This window comes from Tupaia chinensis, unplaced genomic scaffold (assembly GCF_000334495.1).
Source record: "Tupaia chinensis unplaced genomic scaffold, TupChi_1.0 Scaffold000002_1, whole genome shotgun sequence".
Classification (NCBI taxonomy): Eukaryota; Metazoa; Chordata; class Mammalia; order Scandentia; family Tupaiidae; genus Tupaia; species Tupaia belangeri.
The window spans coordinates 6,572,842-6,594,790 of NW_006159428.1; the positions used below are offsets into that span (position 1 = coordinate 6,572,842).

At 40.9% G+C, this 21,949-nt stretch overlaps 1 protein-coding gene across 3 annotated transcripts in view; it reads right to left on the reverse strand.

Annotated features, from left to right (window-relative positions):
• Positions 1-21,949, reverse strand: part of JPH1 (junctophilin 1) — a 96,755-nt gene that overhangs the window by 16,655 nt on the left and 58,151 nt on the right. For all 3 annotated transcript variants that reach the window (XM_006139811.3, XM_006139813.3, XM_006139812.3), the window contains exon 3: positions 6,521-6,639. In XM_006139811.3, the coding sequence (XP_006139873.1) occupies positions 6,521-6,639 (119 nt within the window). The remainder of the gene's footprint in view (positions 1-6,520; positions 6,640-21,949) is intronic.

A 21,949-nucleotide genomic window follows, 5' to 3' on the forward strand; every position in this document is an offset into this window, starting at 1 on the left:
GGGGTACAGGACTCCCACATGGCCGACCGCGGTTCAAATCCTGGACCTGGCAGCTTGCTTTCTCACTTTCTCTCTCGCTCTCTGTCCTTCTCTGGTAAAATAAAAATAAATAAACAAACAAAGTTAAATAAAAAAGAATTCTTTTAAACACCTATATTATAGACTCATATTATCTAATTAGAAGCAGACCTAAAGCCAGCCTTATATAACCACACCCAGTTGGAAATGACTGGCTAGCTAAGTGACGATGTACCATTAGATTTTCCAGAGCAAGAGTTAATACTTTTCAACAAAGACATTTGATGGAATGCAGAGGACAGAAGTTCCTTCTGGACTATTTTCTGTTGAAGGCACATGCTGTGCTGCTACTTGCTTTGTGTAGTAAAGCACGTTGGCACTGCAATGCCAGCGACGTAAAGCTGACGAGATGCAGCAGTTCATTAGAAAGACTCGGCAGAATATTGCCAGGGAGGGAAAGGATGACGAGTGTTGATGGCTGTGGCAGCCAGCATTTTCATCTGTGTGTACGGACAGTCTCTATGAATCCCTAGGGACTGTCTCCCCTGGTGATTTACACTGGGAAGAAGTCAGATACAAGTCACCTGCTCAGTGACATGCCACACAACACGAAACAACAGGAGTCAGCACTGAAAGGTGACTCGTCACAGTTGGCACAAAGACTCTGAACAGATAATGGCAGATGGTGGCAGCGGGAAATCCAGTTCTTTAGAGGTGAGCCCTGGTGGCCTGGCTGTGGGTGGGAGGAGTGCCATGAAGAGTTCCCAACATAAATGTCTACCAGGGCCGTGCAGATATCAAATGCATTGTGCTGAGAGCAGGAATAATGAAATAGAAATCAGACATTTTTCTGGAAACTGCCCATCAGTGGAAGAGGACCAGGTTGAAGGATACTAGAAAGGTTACATAACTAGCAGCAGATCATTTCTAGGCTCTCCAGAGAGAATGCTACTTCCCTACAGGACTGTACAGTCTAATCCGTAATAACACTGTCATCCACCTCACTTTTGTCTGTAGGCCACAGGACATCTACTCCAGTGTCTTGCACTCAATTTACCTAAATGAGTTAAGGGGTAAGTATAACCAGCAAACATGAAGTATCAATTTCATGCTAACTAGTGGGCTTTTCAGTTCCACCTTTTTATGAAAAAATATTATTTGGAATTTTAGGTTTGGAAGGTGAGCTTACAAGTCACCTATTTCAGGATGCTTCCCCCTTTTTAACCCAAAGTCGTACATATATGAATGATGGTATAGATAATTATTTAATGAAGCTATGCTTTGATTTCTAATTCATTCCAGAAATGCAAGCTTAGTTAACACAAGCCCATAATACCCTATACTAAATATACAGCTGTGGGGCTGGCAGGTGGTGTAGTGGTTAAGGTGCTGGACTGTCACATAGACAAACACAGTTCGAGTCCTGGGTCTGGCGGCTTGCTTTCTCACTTTCCCTCTCTCTGTCTCTCTGATCAAGTTAATAATGATAATAATAATAATAATGGTAGTAGTAGCAATTATAATAATACTGAATAAAATAACTGGTTAAAATATATCACTTTTTTACCTTAAATAATCAATGTACTATCTGCATGTGAGCACATACATGCTTAAACAAAGAGAGAGAAAGCTTTTTGAGAATGTTGCTTAGGAAGCAGGTGGGCTATTTCCTAAGAGGGATCAAAACAACACATTTATCACATTCCAGGGCAGGTTACAATTTCTTTATAAAAACTGTATAAAAATTTTATATCCTTCTCAATATCATTTGAAATTAAGAACAAAGTATCCTGGTAGAAAGAAATTAGAACAGTGGGACAAAGGGACACCTATATAGTTTCCTAATTCCTCCTCCCCAATGCCCCAACCCCTTTCATTGGGTCATCAGAAAAGTTATGATCCATTTTTGTATAGAAAAACATGAAAAAATAAGTCATGTCCTTTCTGACAACCCAATACTTCCTTGGAGACTGATTATCCACCAAGGTATTATCTCTACCTCGCTGGTTTAGGAACCTGATTTTATCAGCACTTTGAAGTAGAGTCATCTATGCGGTAGACACACATTACCTAAGTTCATAAGACCAGTATAACTATAATACCAGAGGCCAATTCATTAATTTATATCCAGCAATGTACAAGTCACATAGGCCAGAGGACTTAGGCTAATATGTGGTCTCCTACCAGCAGACCTTCATGAGAAGCTTGACAAAAATGAGAAAGTTACTGGCGAACATGGGATCGGGACAAAGAGCATGAGATGAATCAAATATCTAATGGCAACAAGTTGGGCTAGCCTGATGTGTCCATTTCCCGAGTCAAGATGATCTTGCCAATAAAGCCATACACCGTTGGCTACCGTTCCCTGTATCCTTCCCTATAATAGAAACGTCCTTGCCAATGTGACAGCAATACTCCAAGGTTTTGGCTCAGGCTGCTCCTCCCCTGGATGGTTTGTGGACAGACACTGCCAAGTTTTGCCTCTATGACTCTCTTTTTCTATACTTCCTTGGATGACCATCTCTCTTTAGATGTTTTCACACACCCAACCAGGTCACAAGGAAATCTTGCAGTTCTTAAAAGCCATACTCATTTAGCACAACCTGACCTACCTCTATGCAGCACCATGGGCTCATTTTCAAGTTTAACTCTCAGAGGATGATATTCTTTCGAAGCTCTAGGGGATGACTCATCTCTCACACTGACGGCCATCTGGCTTCTGTGTATATACACAATCATCTATGTACACATTCACGTACATCCACTTGTATGCTTTTTACTTTTTATTAACTTAACCTTTGAGTTATAAAGCCATCCACATGGCTATGTTTTCTTTCTTTTTTTCTTGTTTTTTTTTTTTTAAAGTTTGTTATAGGGCACATGTGCTCTCTGGAGAGAGAGAGAGAGAGAGAGAGAGAGAGAGAAAAGGAAAGTGAAAAATCATCTCCCAGGTGGGGATGGTTATGTGGCAATCCTTTCTTCTCCATTCTCCTCCTGAGATTCTGGGTATGCATGTACACATGCCTGACATGATTTTCAAGCTTCCGGTTCCAGGATGCGAACCATGCAGTTGGCCATGTGGGATCCAGTTGCCTAACCTCCACGTCAACAGTTGGCCCCGTTTTTAACTAAACTGTGGAATAATAGAGTCCTGATCTAAATGCTTAAGATTTAACTAAGAGGGTAAATATCTGAAATACTTACAACTCCTGAAAATAGGTAATTCACCGTGAAACCGTTCAACATGTAAGCTGTGACAGATATCCTTTATCCTTTATGCCCAGGCTTAACAACTTCTATGCACGACACATGCATTCCAAACAATGGGAACATTTATGTCTAAGACATGTAAATTAAATGAGCAGCCTGGCTTAGAAAGCCCTTTTAGAAAATGTCTAACTGATTTGATCACCCTGTAAATGCAGAGTGGAAAGTATGAGTTATGCTCCCTTGAGAAGATCAATAATACTCAGTAGAGAAAAGGCTTTCTATACAGTTGCAGAGGGAAGTGTTGGCTGTGGGTCAAAAGGGACTATAGCCTTCCCCCTTAGCTCTGGTCTCAAACAGACCTGCTGTCATCTCATGCTACTGAGATGTATTCATTACTGATGGATGACTTGCTTATATGGAGCTGTTGTAGCTAAGAAAGGGTGGGATTACATTTTCCCACAATATTTTTTTCACCCTTAAATGCTTTTATGCCATAAAAGCCTTTTAAAACCATTCAGTCTGGGAAACTGAGATGACCTCCTATATCATTTACCTTTTGGTAACACCTAATAGAAATCTAGAGGGACCCCATTCCCCAAGAGAATTAACAACAGAACCAAGAAATTACCATCTGCAGGCAACAATAGTAAGTTTGTTTGCTTTCAAAGCAGTGCCAGCCAAGTGTCTCCTCCTGCCCAGCTTCTTTCCAATGGGGAGGACAGGGCAGTCCCTCTGCTTGCTGAACTTTCTCCAGCTCTCACATCCTGGGATAGCTAATTCACCAACATACTTAGGTCCAGGGTAGTGTGAGTTCATTTCACACCACAAAACAGTTTGTTCCTACCAGAGGACACTACAAAAAATGCAAAGGCTCCCTTTCCTAATAAAATCTACCTCTGTATTAAATGATTTAACAAGCACACAAAGGCTTAAAAGATGAGCAGCCGGTATCAGTGGTTGCCTCCACACACTGGAACTCCTGGAGAAGTCTCCACTATGACAATGGTTTCCATCATTCAGCAACCAGACTGGGCCATTCCCCAGCCTTTCTCTTATAAAACTGGAGGCTTCTTAGCCTACCTGCTTATTTATTTATTAAAAAAGATTTTTTTTTTTTTTTTTAGTGGCTTCTTTGTGAGAAAAACACAAAAGGAACCTGGCCATGTGAGATCCAGTTGCCTAACCTCCATGTCAACTGTTGGCTCTGTTTTTAACCAAACCGTGGAATAATAGTGAAACTTCTGAATATCTGAAGCTTCTCATTTCTTACATCCTTTATTATAGCCAAGTTTCTAGATTTTATACATATCTTGTTATTCTGTTCACTTTGTTCAGTTACCTTGTTTACCAGGATTCAGTGACACCCTGTGGTTCTGACATTAATCACCTTCATCAGAACCAAACACTTACTGAACACCTACAACATATGGGTGCTGGGCTAGGGCCAGGGTGCTAGTTATACAACTTGGTTTATAAAAACAAATGTGTAAAAATTCTTTAAGAACTTTTAATTTTTTTTTAGTTTTTGCTATAGGCCACATGTGCTTGCTGGAGCTCTGAGACCAAGATGGAGAAAGAGAGAAAAAGTGAGAAATCATCCCATCCCCTGTCCGGGGAATGGTCATGCTGCAATCCCTTCTCCTCCATTCTCCTTTCACAATTTTGGGCATGCATGCATGTTCAGCATGTTTTTCAACCTGGGTTTGAGACTCTAACTGCAAAGTTGGCCATGTGAAAGCCAGCCACTTTAACTACCACATCACCGGCTGGCTCATAAAAATTTTTATTTTTATACATTTAGAACATTTATTTTGGCTTATTCACCTAGGAATCTATCCACCCCTCAAACATTCACTAGGAAGAAGTTATTTATACAACAATGGGAAAACATATATAAAATGGTTACTACTGCCATTTTTAGAATACAAAGGAAAAATACCAAAATATTATACAAAGAGATGAAAACAGTTTATTAGAAAACTACTAGGAAGGGAGTTAAATATTTAAACCTACTGCAAATATATGCTCATTACGAGTTTTGAAAGTTCATTTATTTCTCTCATGAGTGAGTCAGACAAGACAGTATTCTCAACAGGTCATCAATGCTGTAATCCACAGCAGCCTCAGCAGGCCAGGATCAGGCACATGTGTGCCCTGTGTACTCAGGGAGGCTCCAAACACCAACCCAGAGCCCCCATGTGGGTCGGCCTCACACAGCATCATATTTTATCACTGTGCCACTGCCCGGCCCATGGTAATTACTCTTTTACTAGGTTGTCAGAAAAGCCATGATGCATTTTTGCCTAGAAAAAAATACATGACTTTTCTGACAAGCTAATAGAGTATCTGAGAGGCAGATGATCAGATGGATTTTTTTCCCCGAGGTTGTCACTTTCATTTCTTCTATCATGACATACATCTTCCTCTTCACCTGTGTAGAATAATCTGTCTTTAAGTGGTATCTGCATTACCCCCTAAGGCCCCTCCTCTACGCTTTACATGTCAGGTACATCAGTTATAGTACTTACTGGCTTGTCTCTTCCTGCTAAAATTATGGTTACAGGTGCTCTACACTTCGGTGTATTTGTTATAGAATCTTTAATCATTGCAATAGTTTTCGACTTCTTTTATACTCCTCCCCCCGCCCCCCCTTTTTTTTAGGTTTTTGAACATGGGGCATGTGTGCTTACCAGAGAGAGCCAGGGGAGTGGTGGTGGTGGTGGTGGTTGTTCTTACCATTACAAAGAGGATGGCTATGCTGCAGTCCTTTCTCTTCCATTCTCTTCTTGAGATTTTGGTCATACATGCACAAGTGCATGGCATGACTTTCAAGCTACTGGGTCTGGGACTTGAACTGTGGTCAGCCATGTGGAGTCTAGGGCTATAACTACCATGCCACCTGCTGGCCCCTTCTTTGACACTCTTGTCTTGTTTACTGCTGTCAGCTTTAAGTGTGATGGTTGTATGTGACTGGGGTGGGCAGGCAGGAAGGGAGATACCTCTGGAGAACAGCTCAAACCTCCAGGTTGCAGGAGATATCAAACGTTACCAAATGCCCCCTCTTGCTTGGAGTAGGAAGAGATTTCAAAAAGTTTGGAGGAAAATGAAATTAAGCCTGAGTGTATCCTGGTGCAGCAAAAGTTTGAAATCCATGAATTATGTTTCCATAATCAACTTTTCAGTGCATTTTCTGAAGCCTTCTTGTATTGCTCAGATTCTTGAGTAAAGGAAAGGAAATAAAGGCAAGCCAAGGCCAGTGCCCCAGTTCTCCCAGCAAAGAAGAGCTATTTACCTGGTTGGTAGAAATCAGGAGACAATTCCCTGGCCACAGCTCTCGCGATGTCACACTCCTGACGGGCGGCCAGCGCAGCCTGGTCAGCGGCATCAGCTTTCGCTCTGGCATGTGCAGTCCTACATGGGGCACAAGAGTGAGTCAGCAAAGGCAGTGCCTTAGTAATTCCACATGGACAAGCACACTGCGACCTGGGAAAAGAGATGTCAAGGATGCTCATGATTGACACCTGCAACAGCAGGGCTCAGAGTGACGTGCTCGGAGAGGTGAACGACGACAGCATGGATGAAGCTCCCTTTCAAGTTCCCTCAATCCTTCTTTCCAGGGAAATGGAAAGCCTGAGTGAGGCCTATGCCACTTGATGCTAAGTCTGGCATTCAAAACTTACTGGATCAAGTCTTCTGTCAACTTTGGTTTGCATTTTCTCCCTGAAACTATGGCGAGTACAATTAGAGCATATGAATGAATATAGTGCTCAGGGGCTTAATTCTGGTGGTACGCTGAAAGTAAGAATTTGATTATGAAAAGTCTGCTGCTAAAGTGGCGCTTTGGGGGGAAAATGAGCAAAAGTGTAATTGGCAATGTTTACTGATTTCCATGGTATAAATATTCCCACTGTGGCCAATTTCAGGCTGCCCAGCATGATGCCACTGGATATGTAGCTGGTAAACAATGTGCACCACTGGTCCTCACCAGCCCGCAGAGGGTCTGCTCCAAGAATATGCTCAGGAGGTGACGGAGGAGTTCACTTAGTGACTTGTAAGCATGTTTCTTATATAAAAGAAAAGGGAGACAGACAGAGTTGATGAGGATAAGATGGTCTGTCAGTCATCTATCTCCTCTGGCTCATCCTCACTCACCAAAACTTCTTCTCTTATCAGAGGATTAAGGCTAAGGAGAAGGTGGTAGGGAAAAAAAGAGGGCTTCTTATATGTGACCTAAATCCCAACGCATAGAACTGCCTGACACATAGTATTTACCAGAGGCCCACCCACTTTATAAACAATGGAATAAATGATGCTTCCTTAGGAAGCCTGGGTAGTTACTTAGAAATGAATGGAATGACAAAATTATAGTGACAGTAAACAAACAAACAAACCAGAAAAACAAACAAACAAACAAAAACCAGCATCAGTGCCAAGGGTTCAGGGTGCAAGTGGGGAGAGGTAACCAGATGGAGTAGGGGCATATTTAGGGAAGCTAAACTACTCTGAGTGATAGTGTAGAAGGGATACGTGAAATGATATATTTGTCAAAACCTAAAGAATGTAAAACACACGGAGTAGACCCTCATGTAAATGGACTTTAGTACTAACATAGCAGTACTGGTTTGTCAGTTGTAGTGAACGCTCTCTCACATGCAAGATGTCAATAACAGACACACTGTGTGGGGGCATCAATAAGAGAGGAGGTGACAGGAAGTCTGTACTTCCTGCTCAATTTTTCTGGTAACCTAAAACTACTCTACAAAACAAAGGTTATTAATTAAAAGTGAGCAGATCAACTTCTAGTCATCAAAATTGTTATTTCTGGGGGTCGGCCAGTGCCCTGGTAGTTAAGGCGGCTGGATCCCATATGGTCGATTATATGGTTAGAGTTCTGGACCTGGTGGCTTTAAAAATACATTGGTATGTTGGGTGTACAAACTCAAAATCTGAAAGAGGGAGAAATGGAAGAGAAAGGGCTGTGGCATGTCCATGCCCCTTCAGAGGTGCTTTTTCACTTTCACACTCTCTCTCTTGCTTTCTCTCTCTGGCAAGTACATGCAAACATTAAAAGAAAAAATTGTTATTGCTGAACTATGCAGAACATTTATCTTGGTCTTTAAAATATTAGAAAATGTGAGATGGAAAAAAAAAAAAACCAAGATGGTAAAAGAACACAATCCTAGTCAGCTGTGGTCATGCATGGCACCATGATGGATGGTGGGTGTCCTGTGTCTTGTGCTTGAGAATCAATGGGTGCCCCCTCATGTTCTTTCAGTTTCTCAGAATCTCAACTCGTTCTCCTGGAATGATTTTCTATTTGATCTACTATTCTTAGCTAGAGCTGAATTATGTCTAGGTATCATAAGTAATGAAGCCATAAGAGCATATGATGCTGTCCTATAATCTGCTAGCCCTTCAAAGGTAAATTTACAAAATGAGTACGAACAACTTTTTCTTATAATCACAACATATCACTACAGAGTCAAATAAAATGGTAATATTATCTTCCTCACTATTTATAATATGCTAAGTTGAAGAATAGACAAATACAGCATAATCTTTCTACAAATATGTTTTAGAAGCACTGCGTCAGGAAGACTTACCTGTGACTTTTGTACTTAACCCTTTACTTTTTAACTTGCTTTTAGGTAAGGCCAGACAGGAAGGGGGACCTTTCTATCTAGCCTGTCTCTGGGTGTCAGCACAACTGCACAGCTGGCCAGATGAGTCAAAAGTATATTCAAACCCGAGACCAGGGGTCTGCTTAAGAGCTTCTGGTAGCTCTGGTCCTGGTCATGAGAACTATGAGAGCAGGAACCCACTCTGCGTGTACTGACACCAGCTCATGTCAAGCCCACTGGCATGCTAGATTTTCCCAGAAAAACTCTGGGATTGTTTCTGGCTCATATCAATGAATTCATATTTTTAAATTCTAGACTCGGTTTCAGAGAAACACACGACTCCTTCAGTCAGTCAACTGGTAAGACATGCCATTGTTTCTGGGTGAAGGGGTCAGGCTAGCTGGTCTGGAAAGATCAGCTGACACCACGCACAGTGGATGCCCTGCTGCTACAGCTGTTTACAGGGAATATGTATACACACCAATGAGGCATGCAAGCCTAAGAAGCACTTCATTTATTCAAAAGTTTGCTGACATTTACCAGTTTTTAGACCCTCAAGAATCTCCAAAAACCATTATCATATCCTTCCTCCCACCAAATGCAGGAGTAACTGAAAAGCAACTTCTTTAAGTTAGGTATCAGCTACTGAGTCTCAGGGCTATTCTTTTACATAAACCAAAGTTTTAACCTGTGGAGAGTGAGGATGTTTGTGTGAAAGGATCCCAACAACGCTGGGATACAGAGAACCAGGCAGCAGGCTAAAAACTGAGCGGCTAAGTCATTTTCTCTCAGATATAAGCCCTGCAAAAGTCTGCCAACAGCATCAACAGTAAATGTGGAATTTCTGAATGCCAACCATAACTTGTGCTTAAGAATTTAGTTATGAATTATTTTTCGATCAGTAATTCGATGAGTATCTGAGTTTTTCTTTTTCATTTAATAATTTAAAAGTGTTATGAGCTCACAAATCACCTTATTCAGAAAAAATCCAATTTCCCCAACTCTTCTTTCTTTCATTTTTTTAAAAGTGATTTTTGCTTCTTAAAGCACATGCACTTACCAGAGACACACAGAGAGACAGAAAGTGAGAAATCACCCCCCAGAGGGGAATGGCCACACCACAATCCCTTCTCCTATCAGGATTTTGGTTATGCACACACATGCATCTAGCATGAGTTTCAAGCCTCCGGGTCCAGGACTCAAACTGTGGTCTGCCATGTGGGAGTCCAGAGCCTTAACCATGACACCACTTGCTGGCTCTCCCCAAGTTTTCTTAAACGTAACATTTTTACAGAAAGGATCTTTAGCTAAACACTAAGCATGCTCAGTGTATCCTCTTCCTGCTAAAGGACACATGGACCATCACTGCTGAAGGTAGAACTATATCCAATATTTATAAATTTTGCCATTTCTACTTTTTGTAGTTTTCCCCCCAACAATAAACTGCTTCAAAAACTATGCTGACTCTCATGTCTTTTTAGATTTGTCACTAAGTCAAAATTACTGATCTGACTCTCAAAATGTAATAGCAGACTATCATCTAATTGGTTTAGAAATTGTACTTGTGATTTGCTTTGACAGTGAAAGACAATTACTAAAAAAATGTTACAAGAGCAACTCGCATGTAATAACACATATCTCAGTTGATGGTGAACTATTCTTCCAGTTGCTCTAGTTAGAACCCTTTGAGTCATGTTTGACGCCTCCCTTTCTCTCATATGTCACATCCATGGTCAGCAAATCTAGTTGGCACTGCCTTAAAAATATATACCCAGTCCAACCATTTCTCTTTCTCCTCCCTACTCCAGCCTTGGCTGCACCAGTGTCATCTCACCAGGGTTAAGGCAAGGATAGAACCAGCCTCCCTGGGTCTATCCTCCTGCTGCCACTCTGTTTCCATTCCAGTTCTCTGGAAAATGCCTGATAATACCCAGAAATTCTTCCTTGGGTTATAATATCCTGGATAAGAAAATGCCAAAAATATGACCTGTTAGCTTTCCTATTGGACTGTGACATTTTTCATTTATGAGAGACCTAGATTTAAGAAATCCAATTATCTTGTGCAGACAGTCACAGACCTTTTTAAGAAAAAAATTGTTAAGCCAAAAATACTCTTGATTGGAAAAAGAACCAACTGGCTCCACAAATTTCATTTAAAAATTAGAGGCATGATTTCTAAGTTACCTGCTTCTGGTTAAAAATTGGTCTTTCAATCTTGAGCTGGTTGTCTAATAAAACCGACCTGGCAAAGCTCAGCATATAATCCTCTAACTAAGGTATATTTAAGGTCCCTTAGCTGTCTGTTCCAACTCTCAATGTTCAATCTTTTAGTCATCTGTTAACTGACAGAGCTGACAGACTCTGACCTAGAAAGGACAATAACTCTGTTGAAATTCCGTCTTTAGTAAATTTGATTTGAGAATACTTCTTCCATTTAACCCCACCCTTACCATCTATTAGTTCTTGAATGTTAATTTTCTCCAAAAGTTGTCTTTTTTCTCTCTTTTTAAAAAAAAAAAAAAAAAAGATAGGACCTGGAATTATAACTTCAAAACAGAATTCTTAGTTCTTGGTTTAGAACAAGTTACATCAGTAAATAGCTGTCCTCTTTGTCAAGGCAGGAGTTCATGTTTTCCTTTCCTTTAAAAGTGATACCAAGATATTTAGATATAAAATGCAAACCAAGAGGCATAATATTCCTATTGAAGTCTGGTATTTGAGATTTCAAGGGCTCAAACTTTTTTTTTTTTTAAGAGAGAGATTTTTCTTATAGGGTATGTGTGTTTGCTGGAGAGACAGAGAGAAACAGAGAGACAAAAATCAAGAAATCAACCCCCAGAGGGGATGGTCAGGCCACAATCCCTTCTCCTCTATTTTTCTCTTTGGATCTTGGGCATACATGCACATGTGCCTGGCATGAGTTTTAAGCCACTGGGTCCAGGATTTGAACCATGATCGACCATGTAGGAGTCCAGTGATATAACCATTACACCATCTGTTAGTCCCCAAGGGCTCAAACTTTTACAGAGGTAATATGACTCAGGGTTTGCAAATGATAATCAGTAGGAACTAGGCTGAGGTCAGCCTGAGCCACAAATGAGTCTTATCAATGAGATCAAAGGGAAACGTCACTTTATCATAGAAATTCCTTCACAGAATTATAATTTGTATAATTCTCTGGCACTTTATCCAGGGGAGACAGGAGGAGCCAAGATTTGTATAAAAAATATTCATATACCATTTATAAAATGCTGTCCATATGCAGATCACTGTCATGTTTATAAAGATTTAAGTGAGACAGTCCTCTTACAACGTAGTGCCAGAAAGCTGGTCTCTAATGATAATCTTATGTGTTTCCTTATAGCATAGAAAGTGAAATACACAATCTATTGTTTCTCTTTGTTTCAGGGCTACCAAGAAACTTAGAATCAAACTGTCCTCAATATATGTGCATAGTTATCTTCTCTAACCATGTGGCTTTAACTCTATACTCATCATTAAGGTCCTGCAAATACTTTTTGAAACTGACAGAATATTTAAACAAATCACACCAATTCTTAGATTAATAAGCTCTTGTTATACTGTTTCCTGAATTATATCCTGCCACATATGACTAATACTCAAGAGATATGGACGGGACCAGCAGTTAGCATAATGGCTATGTCACTGGACTCTCACGTAGTCAAACGTGGTTTGCATCCCGGACCTGGTGGCTTAAAACTCATGCTGGGCGCGTGTGTGTGCGTGCCCAAGATCCCGAGAGGAGAATAGAGGAGAAGGGATTGTGGTATGGCCATCCCCCCTGGGGGGTGATTTCTCCCTTTCTGTCTCTCTGTCTCTCTCTGCCTGTCTGGCAAGCACACGCGCCCTACAGCAAAAACCTTCCCCCCCGCCCCCCCCAAAAAAAGAGATATGGAATAACTTGGGGATACCAGAGTTTACTTTTCAGTCTTCTTTTATAAGGTTTTTCCTATATCCATCTTGAAACTAGGAAAAGAAGTCCTCATTCCTAAGTACCTTATAGATTTTATTCCCTAACATTTGATCAAAAACTTACTAAGTTTAAAGGCTATATATACTCTCTGGACAGGACAGGTCAAAGGTGCATCTGTAATCCTGGATTGCACTATGCCAAACCATTGGTCATTCTATTCTGTTCTGTCTATTCTGATTTTTATGACATTTATCTAATATTTATCTTCCTACATTATTTATGCATTAAGAAAAATATGGAGCCAGGTGGTGGTGCAGTGGTAATACAATTGGACCCACATGAGAGGGTCTTATTATGGCATCCAAAGTCTCCCCCTGCACTCTGGGTATACATGAGTATTTGTGGTCTGGGTTGGCTGAGACTAGAGGTGCATGCAGTGTGAGGGCCCTGTTGGAAGTGCTTGTGTACATCTCTCTCTGTTTGTTTTCTTATGAAAGAAATAAACTTAAAAAAATCTTTTGTAAAAATATGTGAGGGTGTTTTATAACTAAAATATGTATTTTATTAATTTTAGAAAGATTTTTGCTATAGGGCACCTTGCGCTCACTGGACAGGCAGAGAGACAGAGAGAGAAAGTGAAATCCCTTCTTATCCATTCTCTTCTCAGGATTTTGTGCATGCATGCACACATGCCTGGTATGATTTTCAAGCTGCTGGGTCTGGGACTTGAACCAAGGTTAATCATGTGGGAGTCTAGTGCCTTAACCACACCACCTGCTGGCCCTGAGGCAATTTTTTTTTTAATGCAGGTCATTCTAAAGTTCAGAAATGTTACCATTAAATAAAACGAAATCTCTTCTTTAAAACATAATCACTTGCAACTCACTGAATGGGAGAAAATATTTGCAAATCTCTTATCTGTTAAGGGGTGAGAATCCAGAATATATAAAGAACTCCTACATGGGTCAGCTCCATGGCCTGATGGTTAAGGCAGCCAGATCCCACATGGCGGACTGTGTAGTTTGAGTCCCAGACAAGGTGGCTTGAAAAATATGTCAGGTACATGGTGTATGCATAGCCAAAATCCTGAAAGGACAGAAAGATGGAAGAAAAGAGACTGTGCCATGACCATCCTCCATGGAAATTGCTTTCTGCTATTCCTCTCTCTCTTGCTGGTAACACATGCTCATTCACACTCTCTCTCTCTTTTGAGAAAGGAGGAAAGAAAGAAAGAAGGGAACAGAGAAAGAAAGAAAAAGAAGGAAAAGAATAAAGAACTCTTCAACAGCGATAAAAAACACCTGGTTAAAAAATGAGGAAAGGACTTGAATAGGTATTTCTTCAGAGAAGAAGGTAAAAAACACATGGAAAAAAACAAACAAACCAACCAACCAACCCACAAAACAGTACCACTAAGCATAATGGAAATGCAAATCAAAACCATAATGAAATACCATCTCACACACATTAGGAGGGCTACTATAAAACAAAACAACCAAAAACAAAACAAAAACAAAAAACCCTTGAACCTAAGTGTTGATGAGGATGTGGAGAAATTGGAACCCTGTGCACTGCTGGTGGGAATGCAAAGGTGTAGCTACTGTGGAAAACAGTATGATGGTTACTCAAAAATTTTAAAATAGAATTACTGTATGAGATACCAATTTCCTCCTAGATATACAGTCAAAAGACTGGAAGCACAGTGTCAAAGAGAGAACTATACACTTATGTTCATAGTAGCCAAAAGGTAAAGGCATCCCAAATGTCAATGAATCAACAGATAAATAAAATGTGGTACATGTATACACACACACACACACACACACACACACACACACACACATATTATTTAGCCTTAAAAGGAAGTTATGGCACCGACTCCAACATGAAAGAACTTGAAGACACTAATTACGCTAAGTGGAATAACTCAATAACAAAAGGATAAATACTGTGTAAGGTACATAGAGTAGTCAAACGCATACAGATGGTGGCTGTCAGGGAGGGAGGAGGGAAGTGTGGGGAATTGTTTTTTAGTGGGTACAGAGTTTTATTTTTGAAAGATGGAAAAGGAGACAGCCCAACATCTTGAGTATTCTACTACTGAACTGAATACTGAAAATTGTTAAGATGGTTAACTTTTATGTTGAACCAGCAGTTAGCGTAAAGGCTATGTCACTGGACTCCCATATAGTCGACCACAGTTTGAGTCCCAGACCCGGTGGCTTAAACTCATGCTGGGCACGTGTGTGTGCGTGCCCAAGATCCTGAGAGGAGAATGGAGGAGAAGGGACTGTGGCGTGACCATTACCCCTGGGGGCTGATTTCTCGCTTTCTGTCTCTCTGTTTCTCTGTCTTTCTGGCAAGTGCATGTGCCCTATAGCAAAAAACCTCTCCGAAGAAAGGAAGAAAAAAAAAAGATGGTAACTTTTATCTTACATATATTTTACAATTTTAAAAAATCCCTGATACAGGGGCTGGCAGGTGGCACAGTGGCTAAGGGTGCTGGACTCCCACATGGCCAACCACGGTTCAAGTCCCGGCCCTGGTGGCTTACTTTCTTTCTCTCTCACACTCTGTTCCTCTCCACTTGAAATAAAAATAAATAAATAAATAAATAAAGTTAAATAAAATAATTCTTAAAAAAAAAAATCCCTGATACAAAAGTTTTTACAGAACATCTTATGTGTCCAGAAGAAGTTAGGAGGAAAAAAACGAAAAGGTTGGGCTCTCAGTTGAGAAGTTATTGTACTAATCTCACGACATACTAGGAGTCTACTAAGGGAAACAGTCATAAAGTAAAGGAATAACTGAGAGACATGTGAGAGAAAGAACTGTCAGAACTCCAAAACATGAGGAGAGGCTTTATCTCTGTTTTACTAGCTTTCAACATAAAACTTGACATACAAGCTGTCTAACAGTGAAATGGGGAAAAAGGAGAAAAACACAAAAGATAACCACAAGTTGTCTAACTTGGTATCCAGATGAATGGCCTCACTACAGACAGAAATTGTGCGGATCATACTACAGATTGACAGCAGTAAGTTCAAATTTTACACAATACAGGCATTTACAGTTGGAAATACAATGCAAATTAAATGTCTAGGTTATAAACAGAAGTATGAGCACCATCATCACAGAAGACGAGCTCCACAAAAGGTGGAGGAACCCATCAAAAAAAAGTCAATAAAGCAAAGAATTGGGCTGGCCCACAACCTAGTGGAATTGGATTCCATATGGCTGACCGCCATGTGAATACCAGGCCTGGTGGCTTGAAAAACATGTTGGGTGGATGTGTGTGCATGTCCACAATCCCAACAAGAGGGAGAAATGAAGGAGAAGGGAATGTGGTGTGATCATGCCCCACTGGGGGATATTTTCTACCTGCCTCCCTGGCAAGCACTTGCACTCTCTGGCAATTAAAAAGAAATGAATGAATGAATGAATGAAAAGAAAAGAAAGCAAAGAACGAAGGACCTAGCAAAAGCATCTCTGGGACCTGGTGAAAGAAACTTCAATGAGGAGCCAGTAGGAAGGCACTGGACTTCCACATGGCTGACCAGGGTTCAAGTCCTGGACCTGGTAGCTTGAGAATCTTACTAGGGACCTGGTAGCCTGAAAATCATGCCAGGTACATGTGCACGTGTGACCAAAACCCCAGGAGGAGACAGGATTGCAGTGTTGCCATCACCCCTGGGGTTGATCTCTCACTTTCCCTCTCACAGTCTCTCTGGTGAGCGCATACACCTCATGGCAAGCCCCCCCCCCCAAAAAAAATGAATAGCAATGTAAGCTGAGAGATAGGAGGCGAGTTTCCAACAGACTGTGAAAAGTTCTTGTTCTTGAACAAATCTTATGCTCCTTTTAGGAGCTAAGTGGACCACAGCCGGATTAGTTTTTCTCTGGGGCAGCCACATTTCTCTCAGCCTGGCTGGCTGATTTGTGTGCAGTCACTTGGCAGGTGCAGTTCTCATCTGAGGCGGGGATAGTGTGCCAGTCCCGCCACGTGCTGGCAAAAGGTGCAGGCAGAGTAAAGAATGCCGAATCTGTTAGGAACCTTTCAGAGGGCAGTTCTAGCAAGGAGCTCTCTTGCAGAAGCCAGATTGCAGAGAGTCTGTGAGGAAATGGGCAGGGGAAGCAGAGGAAGCAGGTGAGGGCCACATGCTGGAGACTTTTGACCCAGAAAGGAAGGAGGAAATTTGGACAGTAACCAGAAGGATCAGCTGGGTCAATGGAACAGACCTTTTACTCATATGTTAAGAAATGATCCTATAGGAAGGGAGGAAAGAAAGATGCTCGGAAAACAGGAGAAAATGATGCAGCTTTAAGAAAGTGACAGTTGTCAGAGTCAAGCCATGGATGAGAAGAAAGGAAATAGGAAAAATATAAGAATAGTGATGGGCTGACTCTCAATGCTATTTGAAAGACCTTGTTGTGGTCGGAATATGCCTCCCTCTCTAATTCATTTGGTTGGTGAGCCACTGTAACAGTATTAAGTGGTGGGAACTTCATATGACTATGGTTTTAAAAGGTGCAGCCTTTGAGAAGTGAATAGGATTAGATAAAGCCATCGGGGTGGGTCACTGATGGTCACATACCTGTAGCTTTATAAGGGGAGAGAGATCAAAACAGAGACCCAGACATGGATAGACACACAGCTGTGTCTGCCTCGGGCTCCTGTGGAGTCCCCACCAACAAAAAGACCCCGTCGGATGTGGTCCCTTGATTCTGGATCTCCGAAACCATGAGTTAAATAAACCTCTATTCTTTATAAGTCACCCAGAGTTAAGTGTTCAGTTATTAAGTAACAAAGAAAGGAAAGTTAAGTAACAGAGAAAGGACTAAAACAAACTCTAAGTTTGAAAGAGACAGAGAGTGTTGTGGGCTCTGAACCAGACAGACTGGGTTCACGCCTCAGTGTATTACATATTAGCTGTGTCACTGTAGCCTCAACTGCCCTTCCTGTAAAACAGGGACTATATAACCTTATGGAGTTGTTCTGGGATCAGGACTGTTTTAGATGAAGTAGTAAGGAAGGACAGTTAGTAGATATCCTTTACCTCTTAGCCTTTTGCTGATTCTGGGGGCAGAAAAGAGTAAAGTAAAGAACTGGAATCAGCTTCTATAAAGCTTCTAAGGAATGGCAGGAATGAATGTTAGAATTTATAAATGAGACCTGGAGATCCCACCTTCAGGGCTGTACCTTTCTCTGGTAGGACACCCTTTTCTAGGAGAAGCAGAGAAGGCAGAAGGGGTAAGCAGGAGTAAAATGATGGAGCTTCTTATAATAATACGTAGATCAAATTATTTTTAAATATGTAAATATTCTACAAAAAACTAGATAAAATCATGACATTTGCATTTTTGGCACAGAAACAGAAACATCTAGATGTGCCTTTTTTTTTTTTTAATTTTTTAGAGAAGTTTTTGCTATAGGGTGCATGTGCTCGCCAGAAAGACAGAGAGAGACAGAGAGACAGAAAGTGAGAAATCACCCCCCCAGGGGCGATGGCCACGCTGCAATCCCTTCTCCTCCATTCTCCTCTTGGGATTTTGAGTATGCATACACATGCACCTGGCACGAGTTTAAGCCTCTGGGTCCAGGACTTGAACTGCAGTCGACTACACTGGGAGTCCAGTGACACAGCCATTACGCCAACTGCTGGTCCCCTAGATGTTCCTCTTAAGAAATTTGCAACCTTTGGAACCTGAGCAGATCCAGATTGTCATGGCAATACCATTTTTATTTCCACATCAGTGTTAGGCTTCTTGTCCTTCACCCATGGTCCATTAGGAGCACAAATTGAAGTGAGATGAAATAGAGCAATTTAAGGCTAATGTTCAGAACACCCAATGGAGCTGGAGTACCCAGCTGAATGACAAACTGACCAAGTGATTAAATAATGAGCTGCAAATGCCATTAAGCAGGCACACACTCTGATGCTCAGATGATCCTATTTTATAAAACTTACACATGAAAGAAAATTAAGCAGTGGACCAGCAGATGGCATAATGATTATGTTGTTGGACTCCCACGTAGTTGACCATGGTTCGAGTCCTGGACCCGGTGGATTGAAACACATCAAATGTGTGTGTGTGCGTGCCCAAATTACTGAGAGGAATGGATGAGAAGGGATTATGGCTTGGCCATCCCCCCTGAGGGATGATTTCTCACATTCTTTCTGGTGAGCATGCACACCCTATAGCAAAAAATCTCTCTTTAAACAAAAAGAAATTAAGCAAACACTATTCACTCCTGAAAAATGACACATCCTTTAGAACTCCTCCTCAAACTTGTGGTTGGAAAATACTTGAAATTAATAAAATATCTATTTTCTATATTTTATGATCTGAAATAGTTCTCTAAAAATCCCAGATCTGCCAACCTACTGCTTTGTTTTGTTCTAACTATGCCCAGACAATGAACAAGAAAGCGACTTATCCCTTTATGGGGTCTTTGATGTTAATAGTGTGAACATGAACTTGCTCAGGACTGGCTACCCAAAACCAGTCTATATCTTAAGTTCTAAATTTTCAAAAGACATGTTTCAAAGTTGTAGCGTTGAGAGGACTGCTCTGTGAGGAAGGCTAAAATATGAAGGGTGCGGTTCTTCTCTCAGCCAACTGGTTTATTCACTTCACATTCCCTTGTGGGAACTGTAGTGCTGTTGCTCCGCTTCTTTCACAGTCTGTGGCAAGTAATTATTCAATACTGCAATTAAGAAATCCTTGACTATTTTTACTTGAAGTCTTCAGCCTTTTGCTGCAATAGATTCTGCAGACAACTGCATAATGAGCACAAAGGTATCTGCTCTCTCCTTTATGTTAACCTTCGGGTTTTGAGGAAGTGACTAATGAAATGCCTGTTTTACCAGACATATTAAAAACACAGTTTGAACTGCAAGAGCCTCTGACAGCCCGTATGATCCCGGCTTGGTAGCCAATTTTTTTTCCTTTTATAGAGATGTGAGACTCAGAGAAACTAAGGAACATATTAAAAGTCACACAGCTATCCAGTGAAATTAATGGGCAAAACCTCACCTTTAGGGCAAAGACTGGTGAATATGCTGTGAAAAGAGATTTCTTGGGCCAGGCCCATGGCCTAGTAGTAGGAGGAGCCAGATCCTAATGGCCAACCTCAGGGTGCATTCTGGCCCCAGTGCCTTGAAAAACACTCCAGGTGAGCCCGGCGCATGTGCGTGCATGCCCAAGATCCCGAGAGGAGAATGGAGGAGAAGGGATTGTGGTGTGGCCACCCCCCCTGGGGGGTGATTTCCTGCTTTCTGTCTCTCTGTCTCTCTCTGTCTGGCGAGTGCACGCGCCCTATAGCAAAAACCTCTCAAAAAGAAACAAAAAACAAAAAACAAAACAAAACAAAAAACCACTCCAGGTGCATATATGTACATGCCTCAATTCTCAGCAGGATGGAAAAATGGAGGAGAAGGGATTACTGCATAACCATGTCCCATTGGAGAACGCTCCCCCTCTACAGTGAGCACACATGCCCCCTGGCAATTAAAAAGAGAAAAAAGAGATTTCTGAATTACGATCTTGTAGATTAGCTTTGTAAACATGGTTAATTATTTCATCTTCTAGTTATAAACCTTTCTGCAAAAAAAACTCATTTATGGGACCAGCAGGTGGCATGGTGGTTAAGGCGCTGGACACTCCCACATGGCCAACTAGGGTTTGAGTCCCAGACCTGGTGGCTTGCTGTCTCACTTTCCCTTTCTCTCTCTGTCTCTCTCTCTGGTCAAATTAAAATAAATAAATGAATGAATAAAAAAATTAAATTAAAAAAACCTCATTCAATATCCACTGTTCTTTGAGTTATATGCATATGTTTTCTCTTTACGTTAATCTGTTACTGCCCTTTACCTTCCTATTTAATCTTTATTTTTCATAGATTTATGACTCCTATCAAAAAATGCAAATTTTGAGATTTCTTCTATAAATATTTTTAAAAACCAGTTTTGGCTGACTTTCAAATGAAATAGCACTGCTTAGAAAACATCTTACTAAAGACTAGGGGACAGATTTGGTTTTCATCAAGGTTATTCTTTAGCAGGAACATTTTTAGGTGGTGTTAAAAATACTACAAATTCACCCAACTCACAGTTGCCTTTCCCCAAACCACCAAATTAGTAATTAACGCCTCCAAGTTGAAAAGAAAATATCAGAAGATCATCCAGTTCTTCCTCAATTCTTAAAAAAAAATTTTTTTTCTGAGAATCTAAAAAAATGTCTGTTGTGAGTTTACCTGCTTTCAGCATTTGCTGTGTTAAACTGAGAGAAATCTGTCATCCAACTCTCAATAGATAAAATAATAGTGAATCTAAGAACACTGAGAAACATGCAGGCAGAAACAAATACGTTAACCAGGGTGACTGGTTTTCTGTTTAGTACCATTAAATAAAAGTAACACTTGGTGTAATTTGGAGGGCAAGAACAATTTTCAAGATGAACGAATATACTTTTCCTGCAGTAGAGATGGTGGTCGAAATGTAAGTCAGGATTCAAATCAGCTGAGTAAAAGAATCATGGGGCCCAGCAGTGGTACCCTGGGACCCCATGGGCAGAGTCCTGGGTTCTAGTTTTAGGATCTTGGTAAGTATGCCAGGAAGCCGTGATCTGACCTGGCTGAGAGTGGAGGTGAGATCACAGTGCAGGAACTTGTTGGGGGTGCCTAGCTTTCTGTCTCTCAGTGTCTCTCTCACTCATGGAAGAAATAAACAAATGTAAAGGAAAAAAAAAGTTAAAAACTCTGGCTCAAAAAATAGAAGTCTTTTCCTTTTGGCTGTGATATTAATAGACTGTTAGTGAATTGCTTTAATACTTACATTTCTGCGGTGCTTATAAGACTTAGGATATTCTTTTGAAAATTTTTAACTTTTATTAGTTAATTATTAGACAAGGTCTCACTATGTTCCAATACTCCTGACTCAGCTATCTGAGTAGCTGGGACTACAGGTGTGCCACTCTGCCTGGTTTACACTTGGGATCTTCCTGACCAGGAATTTGCTGTCTGCCTATAACTACAATCCACTCTACTCGAGACACATGTTGATGAGCTTTTAACCTTTATCTAACATCGTGGTGCGATCAGTTGATTCTGGACGCTGTTGGTGGGATGGATGGTCTCTCGCTGCAACCATTGAGGAATACGGGG